We start from the raw sequence: 21,373 nt of genomic DNA, 5'->3' as shown, positions 1-21,373 counted from the left end.
GTGACAACTATATTACAAAGTCGTGTTGCTGATGATGGCCGATACATCGGTCGAAATGCATACAAATAAATAAATTTAGTTGACTCAAATTAAATGGTGTTTTTTATTTTTATTTTTAATTTATTAAAATTAAATCAATAAGTTAGAGTCATCGTTATTGTTCATTATTCAAATAATTTATTAGAAGTTGTTAAAAAAGTTCGGACTTCTATAAGCATTTGAATTCTGAATCAAGCTCAATACAAGCTGTATAAACAGTAGGACCTGCGAAACTTCAATTAACAGAAGCTGTTGTGTTAGTTGGGAGAGGTAATTTCGCAAATTATTTCACCTCGAAGAAATTTCCTACACGATTTAAAATTCGAAATGAGCTCTAAACTGCGAAATTATCTCATTTGGGCTCTGTCTCATAAATTGTTGAAAGACAAATGTATCAAATTCTATAATTTTAAATAAATATTTTTCAATAATTGACTATTGAGTGAAAAGCGGAATTCTGCGTTCAACTTTAAAGGCTTGGCCACACCGGAGGGTACATGCGGTAGCGGTACGGGTACTTGTATGAAAAAAATTCTACATCTGAACGTTGATGTGTCAGTTTGGAATTTTTTTCATACAAGTACCCGTACCGCTACCGCATGTACCCTCCGGTGTGGCCAAGCCTTAATTGAGCACTGTAAAAAATTGTATCATTGTAAAGGCTTGGCCACACCGGAGGGTATGCGGTAGCGGTACGGGTAGCGGTGAGGGTACTTGTATGAAAAAAATTCCAAACTGACATATCAACGTTCAGATGTGGAATTTTTTTCATACAAATATCGTTACCGCTACCCGTACCTCTACCGCATACCCTCCGGTGTGGCCAAGCCTTAATACCGCTCGCGGTACACCATGTTCTCTGATTTTCAAGCGCTTTTTAACCTGAATGCTACCCAAAATAAACGTCAATTTTGACACAATTAAAGTAATGCATTTCCGAACATAGCCCTTATACGTCATAAAAAAACTAAACTAAACAATTTGTAGTAAATATGGCCGCCCAGACGTATAGTAAATTTGTGAAAAAATTTCGTACCACCACTTTTTTATTGAAAAATTTAAATTAGTTTAGTAAAAAGTTAAAAAAAAACACCTTATCCGGGGATCTGCAATAATTGTCATAATGATTTAATATGAATAAAATTATTCACATTTAAGCTATTTAGCTTCTCAGTGCTGCCGTGTGTCGTTCTGCTTAGTTTTAATCGTCTGGATAAAACCATGAATTAACAACCCAATCACACAACAAAAAAAAAAGGTTTGCAAATAAAATTTTTACCCCAAAATAAAAACATTTTATTTAATGTGCATCCCAAGATTTTAAACCCCAAAGAAATAAATTCAAGTGTGTATCATTTTCCAGTGATAAAAAATACCTTCACAAAGCGTCAGAATTTTTTCTAACAAAGTCTGCTGCAATTTTTAAGAAATCAATAATTTCAAGATTTGCTATTCTCTGTCTCTGATTTTAAGTTTTTTTTTTGTTCCCACTCAAAAGTGATTGCATTTCATACTTTGCTAGTCAAGTGATTGAAGTTCCTCCAAACAGTGATATCATTTTTTTTTTATAATAAAATACCGAAAAAAGTTAATTTATTTTTTTCGTTTTTGGAAAAAAGGGTGTTTAATGTGGAAATGGATGGAAACGTCGCAAAATTTGGAATTAGCCAAAAGTGGTGCTTACAGTTGAATGTCTTAAAATTATAACTTAGTTACAGTATTGGAATAAATTGCTGTTAAATAAAAATTATTTAAAGTCCCAAATTTCATTAAGAGCATACAAATTTGAGTTTCGATTAGAAAAAAAAAATCCTTGCTTTTTCCGAATTCCATTCTAAAAGTTTTAAGATTGTAACTGTCCTGCGCATGACAGGTAAATTTGTAACTACCACACATTTTTTTTTAAAAAACATTTTTTTTTTTCAATCTAATGCCGACCGGTTTTGTGAAATACCTCAACATTTTCCTTATACAAATAATATTAAGGTTCGTCTTCTATTATCTTTTCAGCTAATATTATGATAATTTTTGTTTACTAATGAAAGTTAGTGTTTTTGGGAGGATATCTCAAAGGGATGTTGTGTGCAGGTACCTACTACATTTTGCTCATGTCATGTTTCTGCATCATTTCCGACAGACATTGCGAGACAACACCCTATATCACATTTTCAAAGCCGATTGACCGACACACGACAATTCATTGAAAACATTTTTCATCCTCGTGGCTGTGTATACCACCTATTTACAAATGATTATTCAATACAACACATTTTCAGATAGTTTTTTTTTTCTTCACATAAATCCTCACGAGCTTTTTCTTAGGAAGTCTTTTTTAACAAATTATGGGCATTGTACCTACCTATTTTTATTTTGGCAATGTAAGTATTTCAGTAGACTTTCTGTTTAAACTTGCAATGTCGATCCATGTTTTCTGTTGTTAAATTAATCACCTACTTTTAAAAATATTTCAATAAAACATGTTTATGAATGTTTCTTTGAAACAATAAGAATTTTTGTGTGTAACCACAAAGTTTAGGAGCTGGAGTTTTAGCTATTTAACGAAGACCAACCCGATCACCAGACGCTCTTTGAAAGGTCCTATGTGAGTTTATTTTCAAACTTCCATCCGAGATCTTATGTTCGAATTCCAAATCGTCTAGTAATCCTTCCCAAGAAACCAACCTTTAAGCTTTGTTTAAAAATAAATTGAACACAGGTATTAAAAAGGCCTACAGAAATCCTTTTAAAAAAATTCTTAACTTCGCTGCACATTCTGAAAAATAATCCCTTTAATTCTGAAAAAAAAAAATCTAAAAGAAGATGTAGGTAACAAACTCACCCGCAGTCTTTAATTCAAAAGTTAACATCCGTGTTCTCAGTATCTAGTTATTTAACGCCACCTTTATATCGTTATATTATAATCTCGGCAACTTTTTGTGATGGATTATGACACCAGAGGTCTAGGTTCGTATCCCAGCCCTGACCACCCAAAAAACATTTCTTTGAGGATTACTGTCTCTTGCGAAGAATTGGCAAAGCCTCTAAGAGTATTTTTATCATGAAAAAGTGCATCTCTGTTTGTTAGGACTCAACGGTAAATTGTAGGTCTTTTCCATTTTTGGATATTAACTATACGTACACAAGATTGGTTGTGACTTTGTAGTTTATTTTTATCTATTTATTAGAGATGCCGCGAACTATTCGGCCACTATTCGGTATTCGGCCTATTTTTCTGGTATTCGGTATTCGGCCGAATAGTTTAACTATTCGGCCGAATACCGAATACCAAATGGAGAAGAAAAAAGACTTAAATTATTATACCAAAATGTGTGTTTTATTAAAAAATTGTAATTTAAGTACCTACTTCTAATCTACTAAAGGCAAGTTGTGGTGAATGAAAACTATTTGTTCCGCATTTGTTGTGTGGTAAACGATTACGTTTATCTTCGTAGACTATTCCTGCTTCGAAAAATAGTCTTTTAATGTAAACACTTGTCCCAGGAGAGGAAAGGTATACTTTAGCAAATGTTATCAAAATTGGAAATTTTGTAGTATGTGTTGACCACCTATTCTATGTGTCCGATGTTCGATCTTGGCGAACAGTCCTCATATGTTATTCGATTTCAGATGTCTACCTTTGCAGTAGTAGGTAGTGTGTTCAGACATTTATCTTAAAAGTAGTTCAGTTATTCATCGTTACAATAGCTGTGTTTTATTTTCCTCGTGATCCAGATCAGATCATCATATATATTATTACGGTTGTCGAACACCCTTTTCCGGGACTTACACCGAACAGATTTTAATAAATTATATCTTAAAAAAAGGCGAATTTCTGCCGCCAGAATCTGGCAAAATATAAATATATAAATGTTTATAATTTTTAAGAAATCTTAATTTGTTTAAAAAATAATATTCCAGCCAAAATGAATTTTAAAATGACTTTTTATGACTTTCCAATGAATCTGGAAATGTTTGACATGGCGTGTTCCTGTTCACATTAGGGGTGTTCGTATATCATTAGTTCGTATCATCAGGGGCGTTCATTAGGCGAGTAAATTCTCCGATTTGCTTAAAAATTCTGATGGTTAACATTTTAAGCATTATTATGTACAAACAAATTGCAGATAAGTTTGGACAAAAATATGAAACCTGTCAAATTTTAGAAGTGGGGATGAAATCCTCTCAGAGAAAGAAAAAATTGTGCAAAAGTACGCAAACTCTTTTAGGACAAAATTATCATTTATTAAAAGAAAAAAAGAAGGCACTAGCTTTTGAAAGATTTCAGACTTTTGTCCGAAGAAATTTTTGGGCAGAAATTTGCAAGAAGAGGGGCTCTCTTTTTTGTAAAAAAAAAACTACACAGTTTCAGTCTAATCAAACAGGAATTGGGTTAAAAAAGTTGAAAAAAGGAGAATTATTTCTGTTTTAGGCAGTACCTAAACAGCCCTGTTACATGTAACATTAGTTATACATTTTTATTTCATTTTTGGAACACAAATTAAAAATGCCAACTTTTGAGGTTCTGGGTAGTCAACCTCCGTAAAAAAAAGATCACTCAAAAGTTTTATTTTGTATTTAAGTGCCTTATATCATGTTTTCACTAAAATCCAAATGAGATATTTTCGTAAACTATTTCATTTTGAATGGTTAATGGTTAATGGTTAACCCATAGAATCCGTTCCACCCGTTGTGTCAATCAATCCGTTGAAATTGAAGGATGGGACAGAAAGGGGTGACCCAAAGAATACGTTGCATGACGGATTGCTTTTTGACAGCTCACTTTAAATTCCAAGGTATGTTCGATATTTTCTCGATGAATGTGCACTAAGGAAGTTCTGATGCAAGAAATTGTTAACTATTATCGTTGTTCTTTTTTTTTTTTAATAAAATAAAATACGCTACTAGACTTTATGTATGTTCTTGCTCTTCAGTTAAAAACAATTTTTAATAACAGATTATCATTTGTAGATATGACTTTGGCATAATAAAATTGAACTCTACAACAGAATTTTAGTATTTAATTGATATAATTTATTAGATATATCATTAAATGTTACTTTTATTACATTTTCTTCACAAATAAACAACTAAAGTTCACAATTCATAAAATCAGAAAAGAAAAGAACACAGTTCTTAGCTCTGAAATTCCCCGGTCTGCACTCCGAAACAGAAAATCGAACTGATCTATTGTTGACAACCAATGTCAAAGGATACGACAGATGAAAAAGTAGAAAGTTGGGCTATTTCTTCCGTCGAATTCGTCAAATACAAATAATTGATTTATTTTATTCATTTATCACATAATACGATATTTTGATAGGAATAATTATATTCCACATAGTGTAGTTCCGATAACCAATGAAAGATACAAAATATTTTGCTTATTTTTTACTTTGGTGTACTTAGCGTAGTTCCTTCAACATCAAGTGCGGTCCTACCTTTATTTTAATTATTCTTTCAGATCATTGAACACTTCTACATAAGATGTTTCCAAAATTATTGGAAAGTGGAAGTGTTCATCGCTTTTGACAGGATCTTTGGAATAAGTTCAGTGGGGAACTTCCAACGATTGTCAGTATAAGAAAATAGTCAAAAGAAAACAGAAAAAAAGAAAAAAAAATTTACAGCTATAGCTGGGATGGTGAAGACTGAAGACATAAACAAACAAAAGGAGGCGCGAATTGCGATAGAGTTTTGTGAATTTAGTTCGTGTTTTCCAAAATAAATATGTAAAATTAATTATTTTTTTTTAATTAATCGGAAATAAAAACTTTAAATTTGAAAACAATCGCGAAATATAAAAGTTTTTGTGGTTAAATGATTTCGAACACACAGTGTTTGTTGTAATGTAAGTGTGTGTGACAATATGTTTTTTGTTTACATTTTCCCTGCCGAGATATGTCAAATTAGAAAAGGAAAAGACAAAGATAGTTTTTGGAATTTCCCTTTATGAAAAAAAAAACACCGCCAGAAACAAAACAATAACAAACGTTTAATGGCGTTTTTAATTGGCAATCCGGAATTGTTCTTCGATTCAGAATCCCAATTGAACAGTTTTTTTTATTCCGAAGAATCTGAAGTTTAACATGTGCCACATATATGTGTAATCGCGCCAAACTTCATTTGTTTTTGTGCTGCAAACATTTTGTACTGCTAACATTTAAATCTATGAATGTGTGAGTGATTCTGCTTCTGATTCTGTTTTTAAAACCAGAAGAGAAATTCTGTTTTTTTTTCAGAATCAGAACTGTCAGTTTTGATTTTTGGTTTTTTGTGAAATTTTTTGAATCCAAAATGGATGCCATGCTATGGTTTTTGTTTTTTTTTTGTGAAAAAAATTTGTTTGCATCCATCATGGATGTAATGGCCTTCCACTGCGGAGTTAATACTAAAAAAACAAAAGCGACTTTTCTGACAGACAGCTGCCAAAGTTTATGTAGGGTAGAAGGGGGAGGATTTGCCAGGATTTAGGAAAATTGACTTAACGCAAAGTTTTTACGTTTCTTTTAATTTTTTTTATATCTGATATTATTATTGACTTTATTATCTTCACTTAAATATTTTTTACATCTTGATATATTAATTTTTTCTATTTTTAATAATTTATTCAAAAAAATGAAAAGTGATGTGGCAAAGCCTCCCCAGGTGGGAGGCTTTGCCACGGGGGTGGGGAGGGATTGCCAGTTACCTAAATATCAAAGTTAATACAAATAAAACCAATATTCATAAACAAAACTTCTTTTTAGCTGAAAATACGAAGAAGGGACTGATTTTAAAGGATTCTGCCATCCTCTTTTGAGAAAGCTTGCTTCTGGCAAATGTACCCCATGGGGTGCATTTGCCAGAGCAAAACCTACCCAAAAACGAATGGCAAATGCACCCCACAAGCTAATCTTTCAAAAATTTACTTATAACTTTTTTATAAGTTAAACAGTAAAAAAATCGCTTCTACACAGCATAGTACACATAATTTTGAAAAGATATTTGTATCAAAAAGTAATTTAACACGACAAATACTTACAATTTACGACGGTTATGTACCTTCATATTTTGGTTCTCAACATTAAAAAACTAACACAAGCGTCTAATTTATTTCGTGTCCAGCCAAAAGCTGTCAAACTTTGTGCAAAGTTTTCAATCATAAATGTGCAACACAAAATGATTTTTCTGTATTTAATATTCTGTTGGTTTGGAAAAAAACCTGGACTGGCAAAGGTACCCCACTGGCAAATGCTCCCCCTTCTACCCTACAGTGGTGCCAAATATTTGCATGGATTTCAAAAATCAATATAGATAAACAAAAAAACACACCTATGGTTTTTTTTCAAGATTTTTTGTAAGTACCTACATATATGTATGAACATATTCCGTAGGAACATTTCATCTTCCATTTGCCAGGAAAAGTCTGGGAAGTGTACCTATGTATGTGCATATATAGTATATACATACATAATGTACATAAGAAAAAAGCCGGAATATTTGAAGGCTCCAGGGGAAAAACAGCACAAGTCCATTCCAACTCATTTCGAGAAAAATGCGTTTTTAAATTTTGTTCTCCATACAACTTAGTACTTAGCACACAATTTATTTATTTTTTCAGCAAGGCTTAAATTTGTTTTATAAAAGTAAGGATGCCATCAGATAGTGGTCAGTAAATACTACAAGACCTCATCATTCGTTTATTTTTGACAAAAAGTGGACATGTGCCGTTTTTCCCCTGGACCCTTCATTTGCTCTTTGCGTGCTATAGGGGCGTAAGTGTTGCACCCCTATTACGATTGTCAACTATCAATTCTTTGCCCCTGGGTAAAAAGGACTTACATAAATGATAGTTTACCAGAAAATCCGATTGAAGTTGAAAATCGATGAATTTTTGAGCATTGATCCCCTTATTTTTATAAGAAAGAGTTACTCTAAATTTATGTTTTTGATACCAAATAAAAGAGCTTATTCTCTTTTCATCAAAACCCGAAAGTGCAATTTTGTGACTTAACCTCTTTGTAGCCGGAAGCAAAGAATTTATAGTTGTTAAAAAAAATTTGATCTCTTATTTGCTTTGAAAAAAATTTGAAAACGAAGAATGATTCTAACCGTGAAATGTAACTGAAAAGATCCATTAAAAAAATGACCAGTTTTCCCCCATTTCGATTTTAAAACATCAAATTTCAGTATTTATCAACTATCAATTGATAGTTAAGGTGGTGAATGCATGATTCAACATCGGTTCAAGTTCTTCAAATTGACCAAGTTTGAGATATTAGTTGCGGCAACCTGTTTGAAATAGAGTTAATTATAAAATGTATGTACAACTTAGGGAACCTAGAATTGCTAAATTTAATGTGCCATATTCATAGCTGTTTAACTTAAACTGGGGCTAATCCAATGTATTTTAAAAGGGATGAACAGGAGTTTTTTAGTAATTCTCGACTTTTTAAAAAACACACTCTGCATTTACATTTGTACCTACCTAGCTATACTTTCTTTTTATTTAAGCATGCGAGAAGTCTCGCACGGGTAAGCTAGTTGTATTTATTTGCGAAACAATAACAAAACAAAATCCTGCTTTTGTTGTAAAGCTAATAAAAACAATGATCTGATCTGGATCACGAGGAAAATAAAACACAGCTAATACGATGTTGTTGGGAATTTTGTAAGCCACATCTATTCTTGAGACAAAGTATAAAATTTTTGAAATTACCAACGTTTTTTCTGATTATCCTTGGCCGAATATTCGGCGGCCGAATATTCGGTATTCGGCCGAGGAGCGTGGCCGAATATTCGGTATTCGGTATTCGGCCAAATCAATGTTCGCGGCATCTCTACTATTTATTTATTATGCATCAAAGTTGTTATTAGTTCTTCAAGAATGCCAAAAAATTCTTTTCCCCAAAAGATACGTTTTTAAAAATTTAAGTGAAATTTTCATGTTTGGGTATCTGCTGGTTTAAATAAATGATAAGAGATAGAAAAATTATAGAAACATTTTTGCGTTCCATCTTAGGCACCATTCTTTTATTTATCTCCCAGCTTCCTTAAATCTTAGGTCTTACACACATGTAGTTACAATTATATATATATAAAAAAAAAAACAGAAAGGAAGTTTGATAAAGCATTTTTCATTTTTGAGGTTTTAATCAAAACCAACATTACGATGATGGAGAATTCCAAAAAAAGTGGATCTCGCAATTCCGTCTATGTGTCTGTACGTCCATCTGTACATATTTCCTAAACGGGTGGATGGATTTTCTTCAAATTTGATTTTTATGGAATTCTGAAAGTTGGTTTTTTTTTTTTTTATATCTCGCTTAGAAAATGTACCTCCCATACAAATTTTTCAATTTAAACCAAATAACTTAAAAACGGCTCTAACAATTTTCTTCCCAGACGTAATAATCAAAACGATTGCAATAAAACTGCATTTTTATTTTTTCCAAAAAAAGTCAACCAAAAAAAAATTGCTCTAAATGTCGGCCCTTCCCCAACATGAACAAAATTTCTTTAAAATTTATATGGAGGCAGCTTTCAAAATCTATAAGTAAACTAACATAAAAGTGCTTTGCACTGCAAGAGCAAGTACGTGCGACCCAGTCGTGCATTTTATTATATGCAAATTGCGGATTTAGATTTTGTGTGTTTCTCTCTATAACTCAGAAAAATGTAGTTAGGACCTTTACGAGATTATGGGCAGTATTATTGTAGTAGTTATTTGTTTAAAACATAAGATTGTTGAAAATGTGCAAAAAAGTTGCCCAGTACTAACGGTTGTTTTTTTGTTTTTCTTTCTATTCAATGCATGATTTAAAAAAAAACTTATAGGTCGTTTCAAATCAAAAGTCCTGACTCAGAGTTTATTTTCTTCTTTCCAATAAAATTTGGAAAAAATAAACAAAAAACTCAATTTTATTAGCTCATTGCGACAAATCAACTCAAAAATAACAACAAATCATGTTTGTTTGAATGAAAGAAATGCTAGAGAAAATAAATTGCACGACTGGGGTCGCACGTACTTGCTCTTATGCTTAAAGTAACTATAATGTTAAAGCTTTTTATTCAAGAAATTTAAAATTCGATATTTTGAAGAAATTTCATAAGTAGTATAAAAAAATTAAATCTGTTTTTATAATTAATAAAACTCAGTTTTAAAATATCTTAAAAAAAAAAACAAATATGCCATTTTATTTCTCGTATAAAAAGGTATTTTTAGAAAAAAAATTTTGAAAATTGTAGGAGCCGTTTTTTAAAAAAATAATTTTTTATATATAAAATTTTTTTAACATTTTTCAAAAAAAAAGTTGGTATGCCATTTTGAAGAAATAATTAATTTACACATAAAAACTAAATTTCAAAATTTTTCATTGATCCGTTTTCAAAAAATTGATTTTTCAAAAAAAAATTTTGAAATATTTTTTAAAAAACCAAAAATGCGTTTTTTGAAAATTTTATAAAATTTTAATATTATATTTACTTACACACTTTTGTATAAAAATTTTCATTTAAATCGGGTTAATTTTGTACGAGATATTCAGAAACGAAAAAAACCGTTCTATGACAGGTACCGTTAATAACGGTACAAAAAATATTTTTTTTATTTAAAAAGTTGGCCCTTATGTGTAGTATTACACACAAAAATTTTAATCAAAATCGTTAGAGCCGTTTTTGAAAAAAATTAACTTTTCTATTTCCGTTATATGGCAGGTACCGTTAGTTTTGGTCATAAAAAAAAAATTTCAATTTCCCCTCTAGGGAATCACCAAAAACTGCTAACTACCAAGTTTGAAGAAAATCACTTCACTCGTTTAGGCTGCAGCTCCAGATAGAGACAGACGGACAGACAGACAGACAGACAGACAGACAGACAGAATTGCCGGACCCACTTTTTTGGCATTCTCCATCATCGTAATGTCATGTAAAATTGTTATCTCGAGTTCGATTTTTTTTACGAATCCTAAACTTGCCCTATAGTACCTATATCGCAAGTAAAAATAAACAAACGAAAAATCTGAATTTGTTTATTACTGATTTCTATGGTGACGACTCCAAAATAATTGAAAAATAAAAATAAGATATTTACTGTCCAATTATACAAATGAAAAAATGTGAATAGAATTTTAAGTTATGAATTGCTATCATATAAACTGGACATTTCTGGTCCATCTTCACCTAGTCCTATAACAATATCTTCGGCAAGTTATCCCAACTGCCTTCAAATCATAAATAATTAAATAATTGTATGTTTTTTGTTTTGCCCGCGGATTTGGAGTGATGCAAGCCCGGAAGACTTGCCTCCGCTTCCTGATTATAACCCAGTGAATCTCACAGGCGGATCAATTAATTAAAATAGTGATATCAAAAACTGTTCCTTATTATTTTATCGTAATTTTAGAAAAAGTTCAGCTGCCTCATAAATGCTTCCTTCCAGTAAGCGAATGAGTTTTTTTTATTTCTGCTTAATTTTCCATGGGACTTTTGATTTGAAACGACCTATAAAAATATTTTCAATATTAACGACTAAGTTTGTTACATATACAAAATAGCATGGTAGACCTGATAAAAAGTTAAAAAGCACTTGCTGTTTGCTTGAACTGGTTGACTCTTTTCTTACTGTATGATTCACCCAGAAAGTAATGCATATTTGTTTTTTATAAATAAATGACAACAAAAAATTGTTTTTAATACTAGAACACGTGCGTTCAAACCTTGGATCATAGTGGAAACCCCAAACAATGTTAAAAGTTAAAAAAAAAAAAATAAAAACTTGATGGCATTCCTTCAAAATCACCATATGAGATAAAAATTATTTTTATTTTTAGTATTTGTATAAGTAATTTTAAATATTTTTAAAATGTATCTTATTTTGCCCAAAACTAAATTTAACGATTTTGATTATGTTCATTAAAAATGCTAAGTATATAATTCCCTTTAATCCTTTAAAAGTCTGCAGAGGACAAATAGGAATACAAATCGGTTCTTAAAGGGGGGTGTGTCTTATCGTACGCTGCCCTTAATCATAGACCCAGCAGAAAAGAAATATTTACTATATAGAAACACCTCAACCCACAAGCAGTTTGATTTTAGGTTGGAAGTGAGTGCGCACACTAGATGCAAACAACAGTCAGATAATCACAGTTTTTTTTAATAAAGGAAACATGGACAAAATTTTAAATTAAGAACCGTTATAGAATTTGGTTAATTTTTCACGAAAATAAGGATTGGTTTGAATATTGCGTCTTAAGGTTCTAAATTATAAACGGCTGGACGTATGGTATTTATAACTGATATTATTGTTTGCAAGTGTCCAAATATACCAGTGGCAGGTACCCAATTTTGGTGATAAATGAGCATTCTTATTTTCAAAATCTCGGAAATATTTCAAAATAAAAAAATGCACTTTTTCTGGGTTCAAAACAAAATTACTATTAGAGTAATACTTTACTTTTTTGTATTTTTGAATTTTTATTTATTATTTGCAACTAACATTTCACCTACAATCCCAAACGAGCCATTGGGCGTTTATTAGTCTACCAAAATTATTTGATTTTGCAGTATATAAGAAATAATAAATTTTTTTTTAACTTATTCTAGACTGCAACTTAACCAAAAAAAAAATAGAAAACAAATATAAAAATAAGCAAACAAGAAATGGAACCTCAAATTTCAGCCAAATCTAAAGAGCTCAGTAATTGTAATGACTCTTTAGTTCCATCCGTTATTTTGAATTCGACTACGGCTATAATAAATCTGTGCAATAGTGACAGCTTTGGAATGATTGCATCAAATCATGAGTTAATCAGTGCCAATAGTATTGAATTAAATGCTGCAACTTCTCTAAGTGATGACTCAGGTGTTCCGCTTACAACAAACAGTTCAATATCAAGTGGAGATTCGTATCGCTTGGGGATATGTAAATTTGAAATGGAGGTTTGTGGTTACAATTAAAGCAGCTTTTATTTTGTTTAATTAATTTTTTCATTGTATTTTGCACTAATATACATAGTTGGCAGAAAGCGATGGAGAAGTATCACAATTTGATTCACTTGATAACTGCTCCGAAGGAGGAATGAGCGCAGAGAATTTTAATACTTTGAAAAAAGTTCCACTTGCCCCTATCGACCCGCCACCAGAGTTTCAAGTATATAATTTTTTTTAAATTATATCTCATTAAAGCTTTGTAAGATTATAATTTACTTTTTGCTTATTTAAGGACTCTCCTCATACAACACTCACAAGATCTCTTTCAAAAAACGTATTAAACAACATCCCGCGATGGTCATCGCAATCATCGCTTCAAATCAACGACATGACGGACAAGCCCACGCCAAATATTATTGTAGAACTTAATCCAATCATTGCTCACGTCGAAAGCGCACTTAAAGATTCATACTCTAAGCAACATATCTACTCAAGTGATTCCATTTTAAATAGCAGTAACATGGATAATATATACGATGAACCAAACGATATTTTAAGCTCCTCCGTTGGAAATAGCATTGATGTTGTGGACCAACAGAAACTGGCTCTATGTCCTCACTTTCAAGACCACACACGTTACTTCAGAGCCATTCCATCAGAGCAGGACGTTGCTACGCACACCCAACAAATGCAATTACAGAGATTCAATTTAGCAGGTCTCTCTGAAATACACGATTATGATCTCTATTATGGCCTCAAGCGTAGTGCATATCAAGATGGCAGCTTACAACGAAGACTTTTGTATAGTCCTTTGCATCACCAGCATTATCAGCACCATTATCATTATCATTCAGGTGGCAGTGGCAATAGACCCAACTCTCGAAATTCATTGAATAGTCGACTGTCAAGCTCGCACAATTCGTTAAGTGTATCAAATGCAAACAAGGCAGATGATTCGATCTTTATAACCCAAGCAATGTCTCACGATGCTCTATTGACACGTGAGATATCCGATTTCTACAATGTGCCAATCGATTCGGATATATATGCATTTCCCATTGATATGATTAAGCCCCCCGATGCCAAAGATACAATAATAAGTAAATACAAAGATAGCATGAAGTCGAACCAAAAGAATCGCTTAAAGTACTCGCGGAACAACAAACGACGAAAACGAAACAACAATAATAACATAAACAACTTGAACAATAACAATACCAGCACCGATGATAACATATCTGGAATTGATAAGCTTGAAATTGACAAGAGCAAGACTAAAGCTAACAAAGCCGCCGATGATAAGCGACACAGTGTGCCCGAGAATCCAATTGAACCGCTTCACATGACCCTCGACGAAGTGAAACAATTCTATCACACTTTGTATTCGGATGCAAAGGACATACCAATGAGAAACAATACAACGAGTACTTTGGCTCATAAATCGACAGCCACTAGCAAAACTCCCACCCATAGTATCACATTGAATCGTTCATCAAATGGTTTATGTGGTGGTAATGGCGGCGGAGGAAATGGAGGTGGCGGTACAATAATAACACCTCGACCTAAGCATTCAACTTTAAAACAAGTGTCAATTAATCACTCAAAGAGCATTTCCAATTCGGCCAGTATTAAGAATACTAAATTGGTTGTAGGAAGCGGTGGCGATAAAACCAATGACGTATCAAATAATAATAATATAAACAACATAAATAATAATAATCACATAAGTAAGATAACTACGATTCAGACGGAGAAAAAGTCACAGTTTACGTTGAATTTGAAACAGAAATTTTGTAGTATATTTCGTTTTCGTAAGAGCCACAATCGATGCAGAGCCAATTCCACCGATTCGGCTGAGTATATTTCTTCAAATAAAGATCAGTCGACCACAACGAATCAACAACCAGAATCGGCTGATGATAAGCGAAGGAAGTTTCAGTCGCGAGCCCTGCCACCATTGCCAAAAAAAGGTGAGTCTTTTTACAATTCTGTCAATTAACTTTTAAATCTAACTTAGAAAATAGTATGAAGCTTCGAACGGTGGTATTTGATACTTTTAATAACTGCGGAAAGTTTAAAGTAAATTAACACAAAAATATTGTACTTAACGGAACTCGACGAGTTCATGGAAAACAAAATGTCAGTTCTTTTTTGATAATAAAGTTAAGTATTACAAACACAAATAAAATGTAAATCAGATTCACCTCAGCGTGCTAAGAATGACTGTCAAAAAAAAAACAGATACCAAAATAGGTTGTATTATTAAAATGGGTATTTGCAGCACTCGAAGTTTTTAATTTAAGTTTATTTTATTTTGGAGAAGGCCACGGACATGAATGGTATGTCATTCAAACGAAAATGAATTCGTTTCTTTTTAAGTACGGAGGAAACGTATAAAATACATGTCTAGTAGGTGACGCCATGTGTATTAAGATCGTGTTGAAAATTTATTGGTTTTAGCACTTTTTTTATGGCAAACCGTAAAAAGTAATTTCTTGCCGTTTTCACAGGGTTAAACAAAGCTTTTTTAAGACTTTTGGAAACAAAATGCAAAAACTTATGTAATAAGTTTGTACGTATATCCAAATATTCGTGGACTGAAAATCCCGTTCAGAATCTTTCCAGATAAGCTCAACACCAACGAACATCAACAAATGCTTTTTGGAATAGAAATGTTCTCTAAAACAAGCTTACTTAACAAAACAACAAAAGGAACAGATCACTCGCAAACTACAAACTTTCTATCGGTCTCTTAATCAGTATTAAAAAATCAGTACAACGATTAAGTAGTTTTCGCAGATCAAAGAGTTTGTTTGATCGAAAATAGTTTTGTTTTGCTACACAAATGCCTTCAAATTGAAATATTTCATACAACCCGGCTATTTAGTCGGCTGCCTCTGCGCACACTAGGACTAGGAGCCCAACCAGACTAAACTAGCGGCCGATAGAAAGTCTTTAGTGTTCGGGGGCTCTTAATATTAGCTAAGATTTAAACAATATAATTGGATTTTGGTGTTGCTTAATTTTTATTATAAATTACAATTAAGTTCAAACTCTAAAATTTTATTTCAGCTGAATTCGACGTTCTTACAGCAGGTGTTGAAACCCAAGAAAACTTGTCTGATATCGATGATAAGGATAGAAAGAAAACTGAATTACGTTCATTTCATTTTACATCCAGTATAGAAAAAGTCAAAGACGTAAGTTTATATTTTCTTAAAAAGACAAAAAAAAAAAAAATTTAAAACATTGCAATATTATAGTATGGATGGTATTGGGGACCACTTTCCAGCGAAGCTGCCGAAAAAGTCCTTTCAAATGAACCCGATGGCAGTTTTATTGTTCGCGATAGTTCCGATGATCATTATATTTTTTCATTAAGCTTCAAGCTAAACAACTGTGTGCGTCATGTGAGAATAGAGCAGGACCAAGGTATGTAGAAACAAAAAACGTTAAATTATAAAGAGGTTAAATAAAAATGATCTATATTTTTAAAGGAACATTCTCATTTGGTTCGTACGCAAAATTTAAATCACAAACCATAACTGAATTCATCGAAAAAGCCGTGGAGCATTCTAGGAGTGGAAGGTAAATAAGTATTGATCTGTGATAAACTAAAAATAATTTCTAATAAATCATTATCTATCAACAGATATTTATTCTTCTTGCATAGAAGACCAGAGCATGGACCCATGCGAGTACAATTAACAAATCCTGTATCTAGATTTAAACATATTCAAAGCCTACAGCACATGTGCAGGTAAATCAAATGGTTTCATTTGTGTTACAAACTTTCTCTAAAAAACATTTCTTTTGATAATTTCCTTAGATTTGTTATTTTGAAAGCTGTAGTTCGTAAAGATCTTATACAGACATTGCCATTACCAAGAAGACTTTTAGATTATCTAAACTACAAACACTGTTATTCCGAACAAGTTGAAAGTGATAGTTCTCAGTCTCAAGTAAGACAACATATTAAAATTTCATGAACTATTTATATGTATAACCAATTATTATTTTTATTTTTCCTAGATGTCTGGAGACGGTCAGGTTTAGAAGAGGAAGATGTTTATTAATGCCATAATAAGGTCAATTTTGCTTTTAGGCTGTAAGCAGTGATTTTATAATAATATTATAATTAATATATTACGATTTAGTTTTTTAATAAGATACAAACGAATAAGTAAAAACAAAAATAAATAAAAATAAATTAATATTAATTGATTTAAATAAAATACTATTATACATACTTAAATAATAAATAAAATTTGTACTCGGTGCTATACTGTAAGTGAATAATATTACAAAACATAATTTATACTTTAGTAATTTAAAATAAACAATAAATGTTGTAAGACTCTGATTCAGTATAAGAAACCATTGATAATGTGAATAATATCATCAATAGGATATACTTAAAGTATTGTTTCTATTTTGCTTTAATTTTTATTCAAAATCATCATCTAAAATTAATAATAATAATAATAAAAAAATTCGAATAAAAATAAAAATCGAAAAAAAAAATACCGATAAATTTATATAATACGAAATAATTTTTAGTAAGACGAAAATACAAATCAGAAAAGCATGCTGGATTCGTGTCTATTTTAGAATACAACACGTTACGCAATAAACGTTAACAGTCATTGAAAAATAAACGATTATTATATAAAAAAAATAAAATAAAACCTGTTTTATTTTTTGTCTCTCATTTATGTTGTACTTTCAAAAAGTTGGCATTATGAATAGTCATCAAAATGAATGCAAATAGTTCAATATCAATAGAGGATTTATTGGGCGTATTTTACTTATAATTCAATATAAATTTTACACTGAAAACAACTACAAACAATTGGTTTTATTAAATTTATTAGTAATCCTTTGCTATTGAAGGGTCAAAAATGTATAAGTTTAGACAAACATTTTCTCTCTAAATCACAACAAACGAATAGGTACTATTTTGTATCCTTAGCAATCATTTGTTGTTATCTACCGTACACAATTTCACTGAGCTAATTAATGAGTTACTAATAAAACACGGCTGTTATAAGGAAACCATGATTACCAAATAAGCATAAATTTAAACAAATTATTTTGTTTGATGATATAAAAATAATTAATTGCACTACTGCTGCAAGAACGAGTTGCGAGTTTCGGGTAGAAAAAAAAAATAGCCTGTTCTTTTTTTATTATTCAACTAAAAGTTTAAACATTTGCAACTAAAACCAAACACTTTTAATGTCGTTATTTTTTGTTTTCAATTCTTAAATAATTAAAATAAAAAGGTCTGTTTCTAAAGAAAATAAAAAAAATTATTTGGTAGAGTAGTAATGTTAATGATCATACATTTCAAACCTTTTTTTTTTTCTTTTAAAAAAATCTAACAGTTTCTAGATTAATTTTACGTTTGACGATCTCCCACAAATTTTCTATTGGGTATGGCAGATCGTTGGTATCAAAAATCGACAATTTTGACCCTGAATTTATCGTGTATTGACTATCAACTTGCCGATTCTGTTATTTATATATTATTTTCATAGGCATTTTAGCCATATACGTAAAATGCAAATTTTTATTACAGGAGTGTTAAAAGTATAACAAAATTACATTAAAATATTCGTAATTGTTATTGAAAATCAAAAACTATTATAAAAAAGGGACAGCCAACTATCGTCTTGTGATATTCCACTCCAGCACAATTAATAATAACTTATTTTTCTGGCCAATCGTGTGTATGTATGTACATTGTACACTCTCCACAATAAACACTTTGATATTGGGTAAAAATGTGTATGAAAATCACAAAAATCACACTTTAATAGGCGTCAGTCGCAAAATTGATAATTATCTTACATTCAAAAAAAAGTGCTTTTTTTAATATCAATATTATTGAATAATGGAAGTCAACTATAACCTACGCCAATACAACACATACGAAATAAAACAACCTTTTTCTTGCACAATTCGTAGTTTTATTCAAATTCAAAAACGAAAATGATCACTAGCCATGTATTGCGAATTCCTCCACTGCATTCTATTCAACATTTCAATCTTATGAATACAAGATTCTTATCATTTCATTTTTTTAAAAACCTACATCGAATACCTACATCTAGAACATTATCTTTTTTTTTGTTTAATGAAAAACATCCTTTTCTATAGTCATTAATCCCGATAGAATATTTCGAAATATCAATTTCTTTATCACTTTGTCATAATGGGTTCTTACAAATATTGACAGAAATTTTGTTTGCCAATTTGTATGGAGTTTTTACGGTAAAATAAAAATATCTACAAAATAAATTATCAACAGAACAGAAAAATAAAGTAAATTCCAAACTAAAACAGAGAACCAATAAAACTAAACAAATCCGACTTAGCCCCAGAAGTATTTGTTTCGTGAGGAGTCGACTCCTTTACTCGATTTAGATTTTTGGGAAGTGATTCATCTTTTAAAATCTTTTCTGCAATATTTTCTATTTGAATACGAAAGAGTTGATTTTGTAAAATCGGAACAATCAAGTTATACTTATCTATATCCTTATTGATTTGTTCCACATTCGGACTATATTTAGATATTGTCAGTTCCCATCTTAGTTTTTCCTGATCACTATCAAAAGGATAGTTGCCAAAGTAAGATCGTTCTTTAATTAAGCTGGCTCTAAGAAGCTCCACAGAGTCTCGAATATCTTTTTGTAACATTATCCATTCGGGAGTAAAACCATTGTCCAGCATAATTCTGTTTAGTTTGTGTGTTGTAAAATCAAGGTAAGGATTTTGAGATTGTGCACTTGACAGTGGCTTTCCGGTGCCAGTTAAATTATTAAAATCACCTTTATTCATTGCTTCTTGAATCAAATCTTCCACAACACGATCAAAACCGTATTTCGTTTTGATAGCATGATTTTTATAATATGAACCCTTTTTCATTAGAGTTTTTTCACCAGCATGTGCCTTTTCAAGACGGTGATTTAGAACTCTTTCTTGAGCCTTCATAGCTTTAACTTGTTGATATTGTTTTTCTCGTTGGAATGGAGTGCCAAATCCATAGCCTTCATAACTCAGATATTGCCTGTGTTGTGGTGCTGTATGTTTTATATCAAAAACTTCTTCTTCTTCTTCATCGTCGTTTATGCCTCGACGATTTTTAGCGAATTTCTCTTGGAGGGTTTTGAAAGCCTCGTCAACTTGTTGAAAACGAGCAGCAGATGCTTCTTCGTGACCACTATCTGGATGGACTTTCTTTACAATTTCGATGTATGCTTTGCGAACTGTATTTTGATCTGAGTTCTCAGCTACACCAAGGATGCGGTAGCAGTCCTGTGGTGGAAAGTTAAGATATCTCTAAATCTCGGATAGAGCAAAAAACATACCTGATACAATTGAAGGCGTTTAATTTGAATTAAACGAGCCGGCAGGATAACAATTTTGTTTTTGATGTGAAGAATTGAAGACAACCTGTTCATCTTAAATGTGATTGCAAAACGCAATTTATACGATGTCTATGGACCAGCAAGAACGTGTCATTTAAAAATATTGCTTTCAAAGAATACCTATAATTTCAATTACCTATTGTCGATTAAAATAATTGTGTTGTAAAAGCAGGATATGGTCAAAAATTAAAAAAATATTTCCAATTCGTAGATAGCAAATAGATGACACAACAAATGAAGAATCAGCTAAAAAAAACAGCTGCTTTTGTTTTGTTTTCTGCGCAATGATTTGTGGCACTGCCAACCCAAAATTAATTTATAATTAATTGAAAATGGCAGTGTTTAGCGCACAGATCTGAAAAAAAAAACTCTGAATACACTCATTACTGCATGATGTACTGTTGGGATTTACATTCAACGATTTTTCCAATGACGATTTTTCTTCGTTGTTATAATCATGAAGGAGGAAAAAGAACAGAATGAAATCTCTCGCAATCTAGAGTAAAAATGTAAACTGAATTTTTAAATTCTAGTACGCAGCTGAAGCGAAACGAAATTTTCCATACAAAAATTGGATTTAGGAAAAATAATAGAGCATCATCGTAGTTTTATATTTATAATTTGAAATAGTGTAAATTTAGCCCATTGACATAAACTGGAAAAATTACGGCCATATTATTCACTAGTTTAAAAAATACATCTGGATGTAAAGAAATTGAAATTTAAAAAATAAATACAAATCCATGATATTCACTATCACACAGAGAAAAAAAATAGTCATTTTTAACTATTTTTGAACTATTTGCATACTTAAAATCGGGATAACTATTTTGGATTTGTACTTATTTTTGACTTTGACAATTTTACATCCAGATGTATTTTTTAAACTAGTAAATAATATGGCCGTTATACTACGTTTCCACCTACCCTAAATCCGAGATTTAGCAAAGTAGATTTAGAATAAAGCCTAAACTACAATGACCTAAAAAGTG

At 31.3% G+C, this 21,373-nt stretch overlaps 2 protein-coding genes across 2 annotated transcripts; one reads left to right on the top strand and one right to left on the bottom strand.

Annotated features, from left to right (window-relative positions):
* The first annotated feature begins 1,019 nt into the window (after positions 1-1,019).
* Positions 1,020-17,601, top strand: LOC129908900 (putative uncharacterized protein DDB_G0277255). Its single transcript, XM_055985725.1, has 11 exons — positions 1,020-1,156; positions 1,206-1,297; positions 12,622-12,957; positions 13,034-13,168; positions 13,241-14,918; positions 16,021-16,148; positions 16,212-16,380; positions 16,446-16,536; positions 16,601-16,708; positions 16,778-16,910; positions 16,981-17,601. Exons 3-11 carry the CDS (start codon positions 12,679-12,681, stop codon positions 17,002-17,004), a joined length of 2,745 nt encoding a protein of 914 aa, XP_055841700.1. The 5' UTR covers positions 1,020-1,156; positions 1,206-1,297; positions 12,622-12,678; the 3' UTR covers positions 17,005-17,601.
* Positions 17,602-18,897: 1,296 nt separating this feature from the next.
* LOC129911927 (dnaJ homolog subfamily C member 28) lies at positions 18,898-20,675 on the bottom strand. The gene is made up of 3 exons (XM_055989949.1): positions 20,518-20,675; positions 20,322-20,450; positions 18,898-20,268 (listed from the first exon to the last, which is right to left on the bottom strand). The coding sequence occupies exons 2-3, from the start codon at positions 20,412-20,414 to the stop codon at positions 19,288-19,290; spliced, it is 1,074 nt and encodes a 357-aa protein (XP_055845924.1). The 5' UTR covers positions 20,415-20,450; positions 20,518-20,675; the 3' UTR covers positions 18,898-19,287.
* Between the last annotated feature and the right edge of the window lie 698 nt (positions 20,676-21,373).

The sequence above is a fragment of the Episyrphus balteatus genome, chromosome 2 (assembly GCF_945859705.1).
Source record: "Episyrphus balteatus chromosome 2, idEpiBalt1.1, whole genome shotgun sequence".
NCBI lineage: Eukaryota > Metazoa > Arthropoda > Insecta > Diptera > Syrphidae > Episyrphus > Episyrphus balteatus.
This window is presented reverse-complemented; position numbering and strand designations above follow the sequence as displayed.

Excerpts from the sequence above, each read along its gene's own strand:
- LOC129908900 (XM_055985725.1), top strand. The coding sequence starts at position 12,679 with ATGGAACCTCAAATTTCAGCCAAATCTAAAGAGCTCAGTAATTGTAAT. Across the intron at positions 12,958-13,033 it reads TATGTAAATTTGAAATGGAG|TTGGCAGAAAGCGATGGAGA; the intron begins GTTTGTGGTTAC and ends TAATATACATAG. Across the intron at positions 16,911-16,980 it reads GTGATAGTTCTCAGTCTCAA|ATGTCTGGAGACGGTCAGGT; the intron begins GTAAGACAACAT and ends TATTTTTCCTAG.
- LOC129911927 (XM_055989949.1), bottom strand. The coding sequence starts at position 20,414 with ATGAACAGGTTGTCTTCAATTCTTCACATCAAAAACAAAATTGTTATC. Across the intron at positions 20,269-20,321 it reads AACGCCTTCAATTGTATCAG|GACTGCTACCGCATCCTTGG; the intron begins GTATGTTTTTTG and ends TTTCCACCACAG.